This window comes from Phaenicophaeus curvirostris, chromosome 19, assembly GCF_032191515.1.
Source record: "Phaenicophaeus curvirostris isolate KB17595 chromosome 19, BPBGC_Pcur_1.0, whole genome shotgun sequence".
Lineage (NCBI taxonomy): Eukaryota > Metazoa > Chordata > Aves > Cuculiformes > Cuculidae > Phaenicophaeus > Phaenicophaeus curvirostris.
Window position 1 is genome coordinate 11,815,220 of NC_091410.1, and position 19,085 is coordinate 11,834,304.

Consider the following 19,085-nt stretch of genomic DNA (forward strand, 5'->3'; position numbering starts at 1 on the left):
GAAGAACCCAAAGATGCCTAGCGATAACTCATTCCCACAAGCACTGAGTTGTCCCTGAAATGTAAAGAAAGAAGCAGCATGAGTGTCACCTGCATCTACTTCTGCTTTATACCACAAACCCTATGGCCTCACCCTATATGTAATGCCAAGTGTAACAGACCCCAAACATGACTGCGTGAGAGCTGTAGATAAGATAAGAAACCATTTGAAAACTAATATTGTGTATTTAACTCTTTGCATTAACTGGTATGGAGCAATTTGAATTCTGCTCACGTATCCTACTAAGAGTTGGCTAGTAAACAAATTAAACCTTGCCACATCACCTCATAAAGTATCATTGATTTGAGCACTGCTAGGAAATAGAGTCTGAAAGATCTCGTAGGATTCTTCATATTTTAATTCGATCTGAAGTTGTTAAAGAGAAGTGAGAAGAATTCACACAGCCAGGTTAATCCACAGGGTGAGTAAGAAGCCTGGGTAGCCAAGGCCAACCCCAGTCTGACCCAGTGTAGATGTTGTGAGCTCATTATTAACTGTCTTCAGAGGAGAGAGCAATTAAGTGACAGGTAAAAGCAGTGCTAAAGCTGTAATTTATTGCATGAAACTATTATTGTGAAAATAACCTTTTAACAGATTTTTTTTTTCTCAGTCTGCTTCAAATTGGAAAATATGAAGAATAAATCACAGAACCGTTTAGGTTGGAAAAGACCTTTGAGATGGAGTCCAACCGTAAATCTGATGCTGCTAAGTCCACCCCTAAACCACGTCTGTAAGTACCACATTTCCATGTCTTTTAAATACTGCCAGGGAAGGTGACTCCACCGCTTCCCTGGGCAGCCATTTGAGTGCTTGACAGCCCTCTAGGTGAAGTAATATTTCCTAATATCCAATGTAAACCTCCTCTGGCACATCTTGAGGGCATTCCCTCTCATCTTATCACTTGTAACTTTGGAGAGGAGATAAAAACCTGCCTTGCTACAACATTCTTTCACGGATCCATTGTATAAATTTACGTATAGAAGACGTGATCTCTGCCACAAGTGATCTGTTGTCATGAACCAGTTTAGGAGCAGGCAAATGCACTGAGTTGGTTTCAGAGTTTAGCACGAGTGCTTTCAGGCTGAGAGAGTTGGGGTTGTTCATCCTGGAGAAGAGAAGGCTCTGGGGAGACCTTAGAGCAGCTTCCAGCACTGAAAAGGGGCCCCAGGAAAGCTGGGGAGGGGCTCTTGATCAGGGAACACATGGCTAAGAGGAAGGGTAAAGGTTTTAAGCTGAAAGAAGGGAGATTGAGATGAGATCTTAGGGAGAAATGCTTTCCTGTGAGGGTGGGGAGGCAGTGACTCAGGTTGTCTAGAGAAGTCGTGGCTGCCCCATCCCTGGAGATGTTCAAGGCCAGGTTGAATGGGGCTTGGAGCAACCTGATCCAGTGGGAGGTGTCCAGGTTTGAATCTGGTTGGGCTTTGAGATGCCTTCCAACCCAAACCATTCCATGATTCTGACTCTAAACCAACAGGCTCTTCTTCTGTGTCATTGTTAATTATTTTCATTCCCAGCAAACTCGCGGCTGCTCCTTTGCCTGTCTCAGGTAAGCGTGTTTGTGTGTGATTTTCCATGGGAAACCAGCAGTGACGTGCGCTCTGGTTCATTAAATTGGAAGGGGGAAGGTTTAGATGAAGATTTAGATGAGGATTTAGACGACTAGTGGGATGCGCCCCTGCCCATGGCAGGGGGGTTGGAACTGGATGATCTTTAAGGCCCCTTCCAACCCAAACTATTGTATGATTCAATGAGACATTAGGAAGAAATTCTTCATAATGAGGGTGGGGAGGTGCTGACACAGGTTATCCAGGGAAGCTGGGGCTGTCCCATCCCTGGAGGTGCTTAAGGTCAGGTTGGATGGGACTTAGAATCATAGAATAGAATGGTTTGGGTTGGAAGGAACCTTAAAGATCATCCAGTTCCAACTCCCTGTCATGGGCAGGGACACCTCCCATGGGATCAGGGGCTCCAAGCCCCATCCAACCTGGCCTTGAACCCCTCCAGGGATGGGGCAGCCACCCCTGCTCTGGGCAACCTGGGCCAGGGCCTCCCCACCCTCACAGTGAAGAAATTCCTCCTTATGTCCAGTCGAAATCTGCCCCTCTCCAGTTTATCCCCATTGCCCTTCATCCTATCACCACAAGCCTTTGTGAACAGCCCCTCCCCAGCTGTCTTGTAGCCCCTTTCAGTGCTGGAAGGTCGCTCTAAGGTCCCCTTGGAGCCTTCTCCTCTCCAGGCTGAACAACCCCAACTCTCTCAGCCTGTCGGCGCTCCCGCCCTCGTCTCCTCCTCCGGGCCCGCTCCAACAGCTCCATCTCCCCCTCGGCTCTCCGTGAGGGGGGGCGTTCGGCTCTGCTCTGCCGTGTGTCCCCCCTCACACCCGCTGTGGGCGGGGCCCGGGCCGCCCCCCCGCCCCCCCCAGCCCCGCGTCAGCCCCGCCCCCCGCGGGGCCCGGATTGGCGGCACCGCCCCCTCCGCTCCCCCCCGCCCCCCCCCTCCCCGCCGCCCGCCGCGCGCGGGTGGCGCGGCCCGGGGACGGCGCGCCGGGCGGTGCCATGAGCCGGGGTGAGGTGAGCGGGGCCTAGGGCGGAGACAGGCCGGGGGGAGCGGGGAGAGAGGGGGCTGCGGGCTGGGCAGCCCTGGGGGAGCCACAGAATTGCGGGGAGCTCGGGGGCTGCGGGGCCAGCCCCCCTGGAGGAGCCTGGGGTTGCGGGGAGACCTGGAGCTGCGGGATGGACACCCCTGGGAGAGCTGAGGAGGTGCGGGGAGCCCAGGGCTGCGGGCTGGGCACTCTGAGGGGACCCCGAGAATTGCGGGGAGCTCGGGGGCTGCGGGGCCAGCCCCCCTGGAGGAGCCTGGGGTTACAGCGAGACCGGGAGCTGCGGGATGGACACCCCGGAGAGAGCTGAGGAGGTGCGGGGAGCCCAGGGCTGCGGGGTGAGCACCTCTGGGAGAGCCCGAGAATTGCGGGGAGCTCGGAAGCTGCGGGGCGAGCACCTCTAGGAGAGGCGGAGAATTGCAGGGGGCTCGGGGGCTGCAGGGTGGGCGCTCCGAGGGGACCCCGAGAATTGCGGGGAGCTCGAGGGCTGCGGGGCCAGCACCCCTGGAGGAGCCTAAGGTTGCGGGGAGACCGGGAGCTGCGGGATGGACACCCCTGGGAGAGCTCAGGAGGTGCGGGGAGCCCAGGGGCTGCAGGGTGGGCACTCTGAGGGGACCCCGGCAATTGCCTGGGGAGCCTGGGGTTGCGGGGCGAGCGAGGGCTGCGGGATGGACGCCCCAGAGAGAGCTTGGGAGCTGCGGGGAGCCCAAGACTGCGGGCTGGGCAGTCTGAGGGGACCCCGAGAATTGCGGGGAGCTCGGGAGCTGTAGGGCCAGCCCCCCTGGAGGAGCCTGGGGTTGCGGGGAGACCGGGAGCTGCGGGATGGACACCCCTGGGTGAGCTCAGGAGCTGCGGGGAGCTCGAGGGCTGCAGGGTGAGCACCTCTAGGAGAGCCCGAGAATTGCGGGGAGCTCGGGGGCTGCGAGCTGGGCACTCCTGGAGGAGCCTGGGGCTGCGGGAAGCCCCGAGCTGCAGGGTGGGCGCTCCGAGGGGACCCCGAGAATTGCGGGGAGCTCGGGAGCTGCAGGGTGGGCTCCCCTGGGCGAGCTCGGGGGCTGCAGGGCGACGAGCACCCCTGGAGGAGCCCCGAGCTGCGGGGTGGGCACTGCTAGGGGAGCTCGAGGCTGCAGGGTGGGCTCCCCCCGAGCCGCGGGCGTTGCTGCCGGTGCCGGGCTGAGCCCTTCCCCTCCGGCCGCCGGTGCTGGCGGCGCCGCTCGAGTAAAGGGATCCCTGAAAAACGAGCGGACGCCGGGGGAGGGTTTCCAACTAGCTGTGAGCATCGAGGGAGAGTTTTTCTGTCTCCTGAAACTGTTCCCTTCCCTCTTATCCCCGCGGTCGCCTCTTTAGTTTGTGCTTCTCTTCTGCTTCTCGATATCTTGTTGCAGGTCGGTGTTTAAATCTTTTTACTCTTTCTCTTCAGCGTGTGCTAAAGTTTCTCCTCAATGCCTGTGCTGGACTTCTCGGTGATTTGCATCTGTCAGCAAGGCCTGAAGGAGCTCCTGCCCCAAATTAGGGGAACTCGGTACGCAGCCGAGTTTAAATCAAAGTTCTGCGGGCAACTTCCATCTCCTAAGTGCGAGATAAATCAGTGTCAGGCTTGGGTGCTGTAAGGTTATCCTCTGTTAAGATGCTTTGTCATACTCTGCCTTCACACAACTCCTCTTTCAGGATGATCTTGCCTGCAGAACTCGGGAAAAACAAGGCAGGCTCACCGGCTCGGGGAGGTGTGTGTTTCCAGGAAGAGGTAGCTTTTTTTTGAGTATTAAAATAACTTCAAATCCTTAAAGTCTAAATAAAATTCAGGCAGAGTGAGTGAGTAAGTACCCTGTTTCAATTTTCTCTGAATTGAAAGTGAAAGTTTACCTACATTACAGGTAAAAGCACTTTAACTCAAGCAAAAGAAAGTAAGCTGATGTTTTTGATGTTAGAATTGACTCTTAAAGACTCTGACACCAGGGTCTTTTATGATCTATGAGAGGTTACTGTTCTGATTGACTTCAAAGCTGCTCTGTTGTGGGTGGCAGGTTAATAATGCCCCAAGAAGGTGCTGAGTTTTGAGGCAGTGTTTCTAAGGCAGGGTTGGGTAAAGTGTTTTCTCTCTTGAGCAAAAGACAAGGTTGTTCTGTGCTCCAAGACGTCTTACTCTGGACTCTATCAGGCTATGGCATCCCCTGTGAACTGTGTTGGTAAGCTGAGTACATCTCTTGTGAACTTTAGTTTTGGTGCGTGCAAAGAACTTCTTTGAATGATCTGTATTGCTTTTATTTCAGAAAAGACAGTCAGTTAAATGAAATCCAAAGCGAAAACCTGAAGGACGCAGCCTGATAAAGCACGCCTGTTAATTGCACACTTCTTTTTTGCATGAAAATAGTGCTTAGTAGTTTCAAATCTTAATAGCAAGTGCTTAATTGTATGTTTTACAAAGTAAAGACTGTGGAGCAGGAAACCTAGGCAGAAAGCATAATGCCAGTAATTTCCCTGTTGTGCTAGATGTATAAAAAAGTAATGGGAAGTAAGGAAACTTATCTAGTGAACAAAAGGGTAATGCTCCTGACATCCATTTAAAATCATATAGCCAGAGGACTCAAGATGCCTTGTTGTATGTAAACAGCTTCTTAGTGGACAGATTTGGGGACTGTTGGGCTCTAACCTCACCTTTCTGTGTGAGGTTGACCCAATCTGTTGGGTGAAGTCAGAAGGCATCTCCCCCAGCATGTCTGGAAGGCCACCGGCCTTGTACTGCGTGAGCGTGCAGGTGACCGGTCACAAGCAGGGCAGTGGATGCTCACAAGTGGATGCTCACAAGGATGTGTTTAATGTGCTGCTGTTCCCCTCCCTGTTCTCCCTGTGGTGCCAGGTTTAGCCTGGTATGGCTCATGGGATGAGTCAGTTGTGGTTCTGAGTGTGCAGAGGGTCATTGATACCTGCTCAGGAGCTGAATCAAAACAAGGCTTGTTTATTAGGATAAACTGTAGATTTCAAAAGAAGGAGGAGGAGGGTAAATAGATTCTGATCTTAAACGCAGTCTGGGAGCCTGGAAAAGTCTCACAAATCTCTGGATTTTTATTCTTTGGCAAGATGGAAATTGTGTTATCAGACATCCACAGTGAGTATTAATGTTGTTTGTGTGCTCTAAAACACTTATCCTTGACTAAAGGCATCGTAATCTAGAAGCACTTACTGCTCTAAATGAAACAATCAGATGACAATGTATGTTGGAAAAAAAAGAGCGTAATGTAGGCTTAGAGATTAGAGGAATAAAGATGGGAGTTAATACCATGAGCCTTCATGAGTGTGTACGTAGTACGAGAGGAGATGTAATGTGTTCAGAGTAGAAATTAACTCTGGAAATGCGCTAGGATGCCATGTGTGCCCAGTGAAGGGGAAGAGCAGTGACTACTCTTACTCTGGGTGGTGTGAAAACCAGAAAGGATGTGTTGTGAGTTCAACGGGGAGGATGGTAGAACAGTGAGAGAACAATACTATGTGTCAGGCCTGCTGAAGAACACCGCTCTTAAGGGGCGAATGAGGGAGTTAAGTAAGGCAGTGTTGGCTTTGTGCCTGCTGGATAGAGAGAGACTCTTTCAAAGAAAAGCCTCTATACAGAGCTGTCTGAACTTTGATGTGCTGTCTCGCATTGACAGCTCAAGAGTCCTGACAGTCATAACCAGACTTGCAGTGCTGCATGCAGCTGACCTTATCCCGTGTCCTCCTCTTGAAGTAAGGCTGCAAGTTGACCCTGTTTTGAGCAAGAGGTTGGACCAGACCAGCTCCAGAGATCTCTTTCAGCATAAATTACGTTGTGATTCTGCAACAGTTGTATAGAGGAGAAATGGCAAGTAGAAATGTAAGTCCCAAGCTGCTTGCAGAGCAACGCCCTTGTCAGATTTTGAAATTCCAGGTGATAAGCAAATAAATTGCTTATTATAATATAAACTTTCACTTACATTCCTGGAGAAGACACCAACTTATTTGCGGTGGCGTACGGCATCTAGGAACTCTGTTCATGAGAAGCTTTTAATTTTCCAAGGTGCTGTGCAATGATTGGAAAAGATTCTCTCTTCTCTAAAAAGCTGGTATTTCAAGAGGCAACAGATGACTAAATGAAGGAAACAGTGAGACAATACGAACAGGCAGTGATTTCAGCACATTAATAATACATTTATTAAGCTTTTTTAAGGCGTTGTGACAAAGGAGAGATTTAAAAGGGAATTTTATGGAGAACAGTTTAGTAGTTTTAATTTTTTTTATTAGTCTTGATTCCTGCAGTCTAGTTCTCTTCTCCACTGCTTTGTGTGCAGAAAAAAAACTTTTATTCCAAGTGCCTTTTTGCTTATTGGTGTTTTTCATCTGTAGTTATCAACTCAAGAGTCCTGTTTGTGAATTTAAGAGGAAGCATGTTAGTCAGCTATTTGAGAGGTGCATGTATTGTGTAAAGAAAGATCTTGTATGAGCTTTTAGTTGTGATTTTTAGCAGTGTGCTTTGAAGGCAGAAAATGCTGTGTGTTCTGTTTACCAGGTAGGTGCTTTCTGGAATACTGTACTTTTAAACCAGGACATTTCATTAGCTTAGTTCCATCTTAATCTCCTTTTTGTTTTATGGTAGAGATTTGTCAGTTAGTACGCCATGTACAAGTCTTTTAATACTGGTGCTTAGGAGAATTAATCGCTGTGTTTGGCAGGAGAAAAGACTACTGTAAACTGCTGAAGCAAGCGAGTGGTGCATCTTCATAGCTCTCAAACCATCCTGACATGGAGACATGGACATCTTCTGGCGTTTCCTCTGAATGGAAGAGGTCCTCTGGAGAGCTGTTCTGAGACTCAGCTGGTGGGAACAGTGCATGAACTCAGCTCTGCTGGGCTTCTTCGTGCCTGGGATCTTTTCACTGATGTCTTTTGCTGTCTTAGATAGGCTGCTTCCTGTCTGGATGTTGTGTTTTTGAGAAACTGGTAAAGTTTATGACATGGAGACAGTTATCTTAGGTATTTTCTGTTGTTGCTTCATTAGTTCTAAGTGTTTTCTGCCATTGCTTCACACTGTATTGCGTAGGGGAGGCAACATCTTCATTAGGCTTGCTGGAAAAGGATGCGGAATACAGAAAAGAGCTTGTATTTGGAAAAGCTTTTTCTTATTACGGTCTGGAATGGGAACTGCAAATTTGAGGATATGTACAGTCTGGGATCTAAATTCAGCTTAGTAACACAGTCATAGATAGTTTGAGGAAAAGCAGTATTTAACATTTAAGGAGCAAACAGCAAACTGCAGTGTTGTCTGTCCCCCAGAAATCTCTCCCTAGTGTCAGAGCAGGATGTAAGGCATTCCGAGGCACTACAGTGAGTAGTGACAGCATTGGGATCAGCAGTTAGTATTCCCATTCTGTGTTTATTCCTCCAGTGCACTGATGCATATCATTACCGTATGTGTAAAGCTGTCGTTGATTGCTGATTTTTTAAAAAAAATACCATTCATCTCATTGTAAAGGATCGTGGTCAATGGTTCACATCAGCAAAGCGAAGGGTTTGGGTTTTTCTGAACTGCAAATGGTTGAGTTTGGCTTCTTTTCTGGATGTGTGGGACAGAATCCCAATTATTGTTTCATAGAAATACATGTCCTGCTGTGGATTATCTATTCTCGGACAGCTTAACTTCTTTTAAGCTTCTGTTAACAAGGCAAGCCTGGATGTTTGAAGGGAGAAAGTTAATGATTATTGATCAGGGTCCCATTCCTGCCTAAGGCAACAAAACATGAAGGCTACAGGTTGACTAGGAACAACTTCAGCCCAGGGCCTCATCCTCTGCGTGTCTGCTTGCTCAGGAGCATCACAAGGACAGAGATTGAACCACCTGGGGAGGCAGCACTGAAGCAGTTCTTCAGAAGAAGAACTGGAAGTGAGTGGAATTGCTTGGATTTGGGCAGTGTACTTACTTGGAAAATGAAATTTAAATCTTTTAAGGTAATATTTAGGTTCTTTCACCCAAGTCTTTTATTGGAGTAATTTTGCACTGGAGGCAGCCGTGCTAACCTAGTTCCAGGAGTTTTGAGTGTGTTTACAGAGCAAAATCCCCTTCTCTTTGGCCAGCACAGTAACAATTTGCCCGAAGACCAGCTTCCAGTTGGACAAGTTCTGTAACACAGTATTTGTGTTGTGTGGTTCTTGTCTGCCTTCTCTGGAGTTTCTTGCTGTGGAGAAGGGCTGTTACGGTAATGAATGATTTTGGATCCCCAGGGCTACGGATATAACTTTTTTAAGACCTAATTAACGGATGCATCACCATTTCCTTTAATGGGGTCTTTGATGACCAATATCTCTGGAAAATAAAGTGCCTTAAGTTGAAATTGCTCAATTAAGGCATCTGAGGGGAGTTGCTTAAAAATCTCCTGTGTGAGCCAAGGCTGGTCCTGCCCAACTTGGAAATCCTGGCTGTTGGGAAACGGAGGAGCAAGTTTTGACAACAGAGTAGGTGAGAGAGGCTGAAATATCTGCAGTGTGCAGTAATCGCTGTAAGTTCTGCAGTTATCTGCGGTTCCTGCTTCAAGATGTCAGGTTATTTACCAGTTGTTATTCTCCGGGTACTCAGAGCTGTTGTTTGTGATGAAACCGATTGCTGGTGTCTTTGAGAGTATAATGGTAAAAAAGGGTTTATTCTCTGATGTTCCGTGTCTTGCCTTCCTGCCTCTCAGAATTCCTAGCTGTGTTTATTGTCTTTCTCTCCTCTTTAACTCCCTCCTTTCCATTTAGCAAGGTGTGTCATTCTGCTGTGCAAAGTCCAAATCAATGCATAGCAGAGCAGTGAAGTTAGGCTTCTAAGAGACAAAGACTGATGGACAAAGGATAATAGAAGATCAATAAAACTTAGTAAACAGTGGTGTTTTCCCATGAAGGCCAGGAGGGTAGCACAAATGAATTGTTATACAAACTGGACTTTAATATTCATTATTTAGTGTCCCTGTGGTTTATAAACTGTTGTGCTCTCTGACCCCACTGGTGTTGGATGACATTGCAGGAGATGTCCCTTAGTGCTGGTAAAAGCTCTGCATGTCCTGGGCCACTTAGCCTGTCAGTTCAGGTTTGTTACCCTGATGCTGTGGGAAGATAGGACGGTCGAGCTTAAAAGCTTGAAAATGCACCTTCAGGAATTGAGGTGCTGATCTAAAGAAGCTGTCCGAATCCTAAAAATTGTGATATTGGGTTTTAGTAGCTTATACAGAGGACTGTAAGACTCTAGATTTCGCTCTGGATTTTGTGTTTTGTTTAAATTATACTTCAGTTGTAAAATAGGACTGCAAAAATACAAACCGAGCTATTATTTCCTTTGATACTGGGAATTTCAAAGCGGATGACAGAGGTCTGAAACATAAATGCAAGCCTGTGACGAGCTGCAATAAAATTCTGATCTGAAATTAAATAGAGAGCTGCCAAAATAATTTCGTTTCACTGGAAGTCAGGATTAAGACTGAGGCAATAAAACTGTTTTATGAGCCCAGACAGACTCTAAGAATAAGGCTTCTTTGAGAGGAAGGGAGATGGTCATGCTCACACGCTTGTGATTGTGGTAGCTTGATTAGGAAACCTTGCTTAACATGTGATGCTAAGAGCAGACAGTGAAAGTCACGGTGTAGGCTTGCTGCTCTCTGTCCGTTAGCGTGGAGCTGCAGCGTTGTGTTACTTTCTCTTCTGCAGTTTCTGAGTGTGAAGGACCTGCCTGCGTGGGGCTCTGCCAGGCTGCCGAGAGCATCCTCTGCTGAGGCTGGGAACAGTAACTGCACAGCCAAGTTGCAGAATTCCCTTGCCATTCCCGCGGCCCACCTCTCGTTCCTGTCTCCCTACCCCTAGGTCTTATGCAAGGAGAAGATTTCTGCCCTGGATGCCTTCCAAGCTGGGTATTTCTGTCCCTCCCTAAATGTTATCTGTCATTTCTGTTGCCTGACGGGGCCTCACTTTCTTTCCCACTTTCGGTTTTTTTCCCCTTATGTAGCGCGTAAATAAATGTGTTTTGGTGGTAAATGAAAGTGACCCATACGTTTTTTCTCTTGTTTGTAATAGCTGTGAAGTTTGATAAGGCTTATCTTTGTAAGACCTTCTCGGCAGCAGTTCCTTTGTCTAATCGCTTTCACACGTCTTCCTTTTCAACTTGACTTGAAGTATTAAACAAATGAATTGGCAGAAGGGGCAAGAACTAAGGAGGGAGATAAACTTAAATGTCTGTCAGCTCAAAAATGTGCTAGTTAATAAAAGCTTTCCTAGGTCTTTAATAAACGTTCTGAGCAGACACATGACAAGTTTACAAAAGTGTTTTTATGGAAAAAATTGCTACTGTTTATCTGTTATTTTAGTGAATAACAAAAGATGTCGTTGGAGAAAGGACCAGCTGTGCGTGCAAACTGTCTCCTGTTTTGCAATTCCAGTAGTTATTCCCTTTAGGACAACAGACTTGAGTTTTCAAGATGCCATAGCGCTGTCTAAAGGTTACAGGCAAGCTGAAGATCCCTGCCTAACAGTTGTAGGTAGCTCCGAGTGCCTGGAAAGATTCATTTAGAGGTGTGTGTCTTTAAAAGCATAAATATTTGGTTGTACAGCTCTCCATTTCTTTTGTCAGGCAGCTTTGAGATGTGGATTGGTAATTGGTTTTGAGTCTTGATCAGCCTTTATGAACCCTTGCTTTTCTGATGAGTTGGGACAACTTTTCAGCTTCATTGTAGCTAGATAATTATTTTTCTGTCAAGCTAAAACTCCACAATTAAAGTGACAGAAATGAGTAAATTCACTGTGCTGCGCTGTGAGTGTTGTTTTAGTACTTTACTTGCTCAATGTGTGTGTGTGTATATATGTATATATTTTAATCTGCTTCTTGAATCCGGATGCCCTAAGCAATATATTTATTTACCAATGAAAACTGCTATGGGTTGACTGTCCTGCAGATTCCTTTCTAGTCATAGAAGAGTATGGCATGAACAGTGGTTTTTCAGGCTTCCTCCTCCAGTGCCCCAAGCCAGATAAATGCTGAATTGTGTGTTCTGGTCCTGTTTCAGACCATTAAAGAAGGCATTGTCTGTTATGATCACGCTTCTGACTCCTTCATGGAGCTCCAGAGAACTTTTGAAGGGATGTGGAGGCTGTTCTGTGGTTTAAGAGACGAGCTTGCCTTGCGGCGTGGTGAAACGGTTTCCCTCCCATATCCAGGTTTCCACTTTTACTGATTTTTTCAGTTTCCCCAAAAGAGCAACCTGCATTGCCTCAACCTTAGTTGTAAATAGCATGAGAGAGATGGCTCCTTAGGTGGAGCTTCCTTGCACTTCAGTCACCCGTGTGTCACCTTATCTTGGAAGGCAACTGTAGCTGCCACCCATGCAGCTTTGATGCGACCTCTCAGCAATTAAAGGCATCGCTAAGCAGCCTCCCCTTGGTGTGTGGTGATGAATGAGGAAGCGAGTATGTGTGTACTCAAACACCTACTAAGCGTGTGTAATTTAGAGCTTGTGTAGCTGCTTGACTGATAAACAAATGCACGGTGGATTTATTAAGCATGCGTGTAAGAACGTTGCCACACGTCTGAAATTAGAGTTCCCTGCATAACACTGTAATGGAACGAGGCAGAATATAGCTCAAAGACACTTATTTCCCTTTGCCCTTTTGAATCCATCTGGTGGCTTTTGCTGCTCTTTTATCTCCCAGCAAATCAAGACCTTAAAATTGATGACCTAAAATTCATTTCCTTGAAGCTATTTTAATGACACTTCTCTTTCTTTGCTTGTGCATGAACAAAGTGTAACCCACATACTGTGGAGTGCATTTGTTCTTACCTGTTTATCTGAAGTAATTGAGACAATAAATGTGATTTCTGCCTGCAACAGTGCCAAAGGCATTTGCTGGACAAACACCACTGATGGTACCTGGTTATTGAATAGCAAACATCATAGGATGAGAAAGATTTTAGCCCTCTTTTACAGGCAAGTGACTGCAAAGGAGAACGACAGTAGAGGGTTTGCATGAACACTACTTGAATTTAAAGTAGATCTGGAGTTGTTCTTAAAAATTCATGAAGAATTTTTTATTTTCAGCTCTTTTCTTCACATTGCGCTGTGAATTGGGCAGACAACCAGGGAACTGGGGTGTGTAGAGCCACAAAGCACCCACCTTCTGACCTTTCCATTTTCAGCCTGTGGGGTTGTCAGATGGGATTCTTGGAGACAGATACGTTGATTAACTTTTGCAAAAGTGAGATCTGCCTGCGTGTTTTACAGCTCCCTATGTAGCAGATCAGAACTTAATATCTGCATCTCTGAAATAGAGTCCTGGAGGAGTGATTTCATTTACAGATGTTGTCCCATCATCTTTGTCTAACTTGAGGTCTACTTTCCACTGAGATAAGGACCCACCTTTGTGTCTGTGTGCTGTATGAGTGAATTATACTGTATAGGAACAAATAATTGCTTTCTGAGCCAAGAAGGAATGAGTAATGGCTGGCTGTGGTGCTTCCTGCATTATTGATCTTTGGAAACTACTTTTGACCAGGGGAAGTGAGAGCAGTTTTCAAGGGGCATCGGGAACTTTAGAAAACTGTTAACTTAAACCTTTTAGAAAGTTTTCCTAAAAATATTTTTCTTTTTAATTTGTGGCCTCGTTCACGCAGTGAAAGACCATGTTGGGGCAGAGCCATCAGCTGAAAAAAGGGGGAGGAGAACACTGTCATCTTCCCAGTCTTACTTTGTTTGCTTTTTTGAGAGTATTCACGTGAGAAATTATCTGTCTGGGCTTGTTAAGGGTACCTTCATTTTGAGAGAGAAAAACAGAGCGGGAAGGATCCTCACATTCTTGTTTACAGGTGTGAGCAAACAGTCTTTAAGGTATGTAACACCCTCATTGCGTCATCCCAGCGCACTGATTTTCCTTATGAGAAATGCAGCGTCCTCCTTATAAGAAATGCAGTGTCTTTATATCTGCTTTTCTGTAAATGATCCTGCTAATTCAGATGGCTAGTGAAGTTGTTTTTCTTTCGTGTAGCTACCTGCCATAGTTTCTTAGTGAGTAGGATTGAAAAAACATGTTGTGGGAGGTGCTCATCACATTCTGACTCAGTGGGTTCCAGTCAGAGTCAGCCTGTAAAGCAGCTGTTAGGGTCAGGCAGCCTGTAATTGACCTGGCATGTGCTGCAATTAAGATGTATCACAGCTTTCAGAAATAGGAGTTACCTCAGTTGCTCGTGGGGAAGTAAAGAAAACAAAATCCAAACCACCAGAAAGCTTTAATGTATTAAACTGATCCATTAACTATTGTTATCTCCTGTGTCTGATGCAAGGAATGGAGGGGAATGCAAATCAACTGCTCTGGGCTACAAAGACCAAGGAGGCTTCTTGCCAACTCTGTCAATTAATGAGTTTGCACCTTGAAACATTTGGAGTTATAAATCATAGACTCGTTAAGGTTGGAAAAGACCTCTAAGATCATGAAGTCCAACTATGTGAAAAATAAGAAAACGTGTATTTAAATGGCCACACTTAAATGAGGTTTGATTGTGTTTCTGTGTTGTGTTTGGTTTTGGTTGTTTTTCTAATAAACAAGAACTGTCTTTTGCAAGGGAAAAACTCTGGTTGTTAGGGGCCATCTGGGTTCTGTTTCAGTCTTGGGAGCATTTCAATATCTTGGATGTTCTCCTGCCCTCATCACTGCACGGCATCCTCCAGTTGGAAAGCTGTGATGCTGCTGAACTTTTGCCTTGTAGTTTCTAGGTATTTGAGCTGAGCAGAAGCCTGGATGGAATGAGATGAATGTTGCCTTAAGCAGAGAGAGATACTCGCCAGTTCCAAGTTTGACATTTTGTTTTCCTGCCATTCTTAGGACAAAGTTTCTTCAGAGTTGACTTCACATTTTGTTAACCACCTAGGGGTCCTTCTATGAATTAGAAGTTTACAGAATTTAAAGCAGAGGAGTTGTGTGGAGATCATAAGCTACTAGCACTTGTTGCTAGAATAAGATGGGTCATATCATTCTTCAGCTGCGTTAACTTGGTTCTTAGACTTTGCTGTTGCCATTTTAAGAAGTTAGTGATTCTGTATGATATTATTTGTTCAATGTGCTGTGTGAACATGAGTCTTCAGTGAGGCAAGTTAAAGAAAAGTTTTTCTCAACTTCCTAGTAGTGTTGCAACTGAAAATAGCACGATTACCTGCTGAAGCGTTTCAGAGAAGTCTGGAAGTCTAGTCCATAATCCATTTCCTTCCAGAATCAGATCACGAAGAGCCATTTTGTTCATGTGGTGCTGATTTATGTTTCTTGCCTTTACAGTTTCCAGGGAGCATGAAATGCTGGTAATAACCTTTCTCCATTAATTTTTCTTGGAATCCAATGACAGGCAAGACTGCTCGGTGAATGGCATTGAGCTCTTGGCCAGACTGCCTCCCAAAGTGCTAGGAATGATTTTTTTGAGAAACCTTGCGGAACAGTCTGACTTTTGGGTTGAATTACTTTTGGATTACTTTTGTCCCACCACTTCTCAAACTCGATTGCAACTCTGAAAAGAATTGCTTATTGTGAAGTCCTATTTACTGACGTTTTCCTAAGCTTTTCTGTCCTTTGGGCCCATGGGGTTATGCTTGCAAAAACTTCTGAGCAATCCTGTTCCATTCTATCTGGAATGCATTTTCTGCGTTTATCAAAGACTCTTTTTGTTTCCCTTAGATAGATGAGATGCAAGGAAGTAAGCAAATGTAATCAACATGCCCTCTAACGGTAGTTCCCTGTGTTAATAGTCGTAGCTTGCTATGTATCCTCAGGTACCTGTCTTAATTTTCACGTGTTAACTACCTTTCTATACAGGTATAAATACTTTTTTATTTGTATTAAATGCAGATGTAGCCTTCCTCCTTCCGTAGACAACTTAAGCTTTCTGAAAGTGGCTGTGCTTTCATTAGTTGTTCTTGTTTTGTTGCCAACTGCCTGGGGATCCAAGACTTGAAAAAGTACCACCAGAGCCTGCGGATGAGGAAGATCAGAAACCAGATAATCCTCAGATAATGACTGTGTTGTGCCTGGGCCCTGCCAAGGTCCCTGGCATGTGAAGTCATCTACATTTCTACAGGGATTTCTGTATTTCTTGTGCTTCTCACAGGGTCTGCAGTGATGGCAAAGGCAGCGGCAATGACCTGGCTGTGTTGAACGAGCTGGAGATTATGTGCTGCTTCTAGGTAAAGTTACCTTGATAAAAACCCAACAGACCTCGATGTAATTGAGTAGGTCTGCAACACAGATTTTCCTTGGAGCTGAAACTGCAGCCCATCCATTCCCAGTACCCCTGCAAAGGCACATTCATGGATGCGTGGCAGTGGAGAACGGCAAACGATCCTGCTGAGATTTGTGTAAGTGAAGCTGTGAGGACTCTGCTGGTGGAGAGAAAGCTACTCCACTTGAGTTGGTCTTTGAGAGGTCAGGTGGAAGGGTTCCTTTCCACCCCCTGTGCCTTTTTCCTGTTCTGCCATTGTGACTTTCTGGATTACACTTAGACAGTAAAATAGATAAGTGGGGCATCACTGGCCATCATGGTTCTGTAGCTCTTACTTTTTCAAGAGTTATTACCTTGCTGCTTAGGGATGCGTGCTTAATACAAACCTAGATACTTCTAAATATTAGTCCTCTTCAGTTAAACCAGAGAATACCCCCTCCTCTAATTCCAAAAATATCTCGGAGAAATAAAGAAACTGTGATATTGTACTATGTTGGGTAAAAAAAACTTAAAGCACTAGTTCTACCTGGTATGCTAAACCTACAGTTTGAGTTATTAATTGGTGCCGCTCATCAGTGTATCTCTTTAGCTTCATGTGGAGAGTGTGTTTGGTTTTCATCTCTTTTGAGTTGTTCTCATATGAAGGTGTATGATGGTGATTTTAACTCTGCTGCTGCTGTGAGTGTTGACTGAGTTTTTTTTTGTTAGAGAAATGAACATAAATGCCAAAGTCCTTAAGGCTTACTGGTTACCTGTGGGCAGTTTTACCTCTTGATGTGCATTTGAATTGTTAGGGGAAAAAGTGAGTCCTTAATGCAGCTCTGATAAGCCCATTTTAATTTAAGAGTCAAAGCAGCTTATATTACTTCATTTTGGAAACATGTTTTTCTATAAGTCACTCAGTAAAAATTTCCCCTTAAGATTTTATAGTGACCTTTAATTTAATCAGTGATGCGGACAACGTTTTCAACTGTGGGCTAATCCACAGAGGTTTTAGATAATCTTTCATCAGATTAATGAGGAGTTGATTCTTTTTTTTTTTCCTTTCCACTGGGATAAGAGGGAGAGTTATAATGCTGCTGGGTTTATATTCTACCTCGCCATTTACCTTCCCAATAGGATGTAGTTTTTTATGTGTAAGCTTTTGATAAATACAATCATGTAATAATAGAAACACTTTCTGTCAACATGCAGAACGTCTACAGCTCCAGCACGTTCTGATTTCGTCTCCTTTCCCTTTTAGAAGAGAACAAACACAGCAGTTATGTGTTTATTACTTAGCATTGCAGATGGACATAGAGCACCTTTACGTGCTTACCTTTTTGCATTTGTCAGAATGAAACTGTAGCGCAGCTTTGTGAAGTTTTTCTAAGTGATGTGTCATGGAGGAAGAATAGGAAAGAATAATAATTAATATTTTATTGGTGAAGGCAGAGGAACTAATGTGGTAACTGACCTTTCTTAGGTCTTTGGGGAAAATGTTAATGTAGAATAGACTCGCTTAGCTAGCATTAAACAATTTTTATTGGATTATTTTTGAAGCATTGTAAATCCAAGCTTCTAGTAAAGATCTTATTAGAAATGCCTCTCTTAAAAAAAAAAACAAACCAGTAATTTTGAAGACTCCTTATTTGCCATTGCATTTACTTGACCTTTCTGTCATAGGCTTCAGTAGACAACCCCCTCTTATGTATCTCTCTGGTAAGCTTACAGTTTTCATTAAAAGTATTCTCATTGACAATACTTTAAAATCGTACTTAGGATCTTAGATTTAAGCATCCCTAAGCACACCTAGACAATTAGTTATTTAACTGGGATTATTCTTACCTTAAAAGCGCTTGCACAAAAATATAATCTTTTTTTCTTTTTTAGAGGGGCTCAGAAGGAACTCCTGATGGGGGGGATGTTAGCTGTTAACCAGCTTAGTTGTGGTAACCTGGTTGACCTCCATTAGAGGCAGGTGCTGTGGAAGGTCTGTGTGCAGAGTACCGGGTGAATGGCACCATCTACTTTAGCTCTGATCCTAGTGTTGACTTGTCTTGAACACATTGGACTACATTCTTTTAAAAGTACTTGATACTGATAGAAATTCTTTGTTTCTGTGCTTAAATTTAAAACAGGTTTTACTAGTTTTTTTGTTTCTCTTCTCCCTTCCCACCCCATCTGAGATCCTGTTGTGCGAGCTTGAAAAGTGAAGCAAAACTTCCTCCTCACTCCTGTTGGAAAGTGAGCTTTGAAGTATTGTGTTCAGGGTAACTGGATCCCTGACACAAAGATTTCACGGGGCGATGTGTGATGGCAATTACCAACACTTTGTATGTGGTTCATTTAAAAGTAATGACTAGGGGATGTAAAAGGAATAATGGGTGCCAGTCATGGAATACATTAACTTGTGGAGATGCCAGGGGACTTGAATTTGTTGCGATTAGAAATTTGAATGGGGATAGGAAAGGATGTTGAAGTTTAGGTTTTTTGTATCCTTTTTTGTCTTTTGTGGTATAAATCTGCTGAATGAGATTAAATTTGTGACAGATACTGACCCAGTGGCTGTGATCTCTGCTTCAGTGAGACCATTCTGCGCTAAATGGGAATGGGCTTTTTAGACTAATTCTCTGGCAAGGTAGTGCTAACAGATTATTGGAGGTATAAACATCCCACGATTTAAAACATGGCTAAAATAGACTGTAAGCCATAAGAATCACTAAAACTGTGCTTTGTTTTGAAAGACCTGAAATGAAGACTTATAGCTTTTAACAGGAGTTTTGTCTGATGTTGAGAGCTTTGTTCTTAAGTATAAAGAATAGCAACAGTCCTCCCATATCCTGCAGTGCTGGAAGGAAGACACTGGCTAAGTCTCTAGTAAATCAAGTGGAACCTATAATTTCTGAAAGCAAATGTGATTTTTTGGATCGCATTGGCGTGTGCAGCTTTTCCCAGGTGGGGTGACTTCTAGCCTGCTTCTTGCCTGGTTTGGGGACAGCGGCTTAACACAGTGGGGTTCTCCTGTCTCTGTTAATGCCAGATCTTCTGTAGCTCTTCCATCACACCTCATGGGTGTTGTAAAGGTAGTTGGAAACAAATACATCACTTCTCTTTCCTACCAAATGAAAGATAGATTTAGAATGTGCGTCATATATCTGTCTTCAGTCTGACGCTTGGAAGTCACTATCCAGTAATCCAAAATAATAGTGATGGCAATCTGCATGCAGTCAAATTGTGGCATTATCA

At 44.7% G+C, this 19,085-nt stretch overlaps 1 protein-coding gene and 1 long non-coding RNA gene across 6 annotated transcripts in view; both read left to right on the plus strand.

Annotated features, from left to right (window-relative positions):
• The window catches only part of TEX2 (testis expressed 2), a 45,707-nt gene that overhangs the window by 844 nt on the left and 25,778 nt on the right, over positions 1-19,085 (plus strand). Inside the window, exon 1 of one of the 5 annotated variants that reach the window (XM_069872449.1) lies at positions 655-769. The exons of 1 other annotated variant lie outside the window; for it this stretch is intronic. In XM_069872449.1, the coding sequence (XP_069728550.1) occupies positions 670-769 (100 nt within the window). In that variant the 5' untranslated portion in view covers positions 655-669. Of the gene's footprint in view, positions 1-654; positions 770-2,526; positions 2,610-5,701; positions 5,745-19,085 lie in introns of those variants that run through there. 3 more of the 5 variants (XM_069872453.1, XM_069872452.1, XM_069872450.1) reach the window with 3 other exon arrangements.
• LOC138728823 (uncharacterized) lies at positions 7,640-10,650 on the plus strand. Its single transcript, XR_011338772.1, has 2 exons — positions 7,640-8,528; positions 10,322-10,650. It is a non-coding gene; the product is annotated as an uncharacterized lncRNA (long non-coding RNA).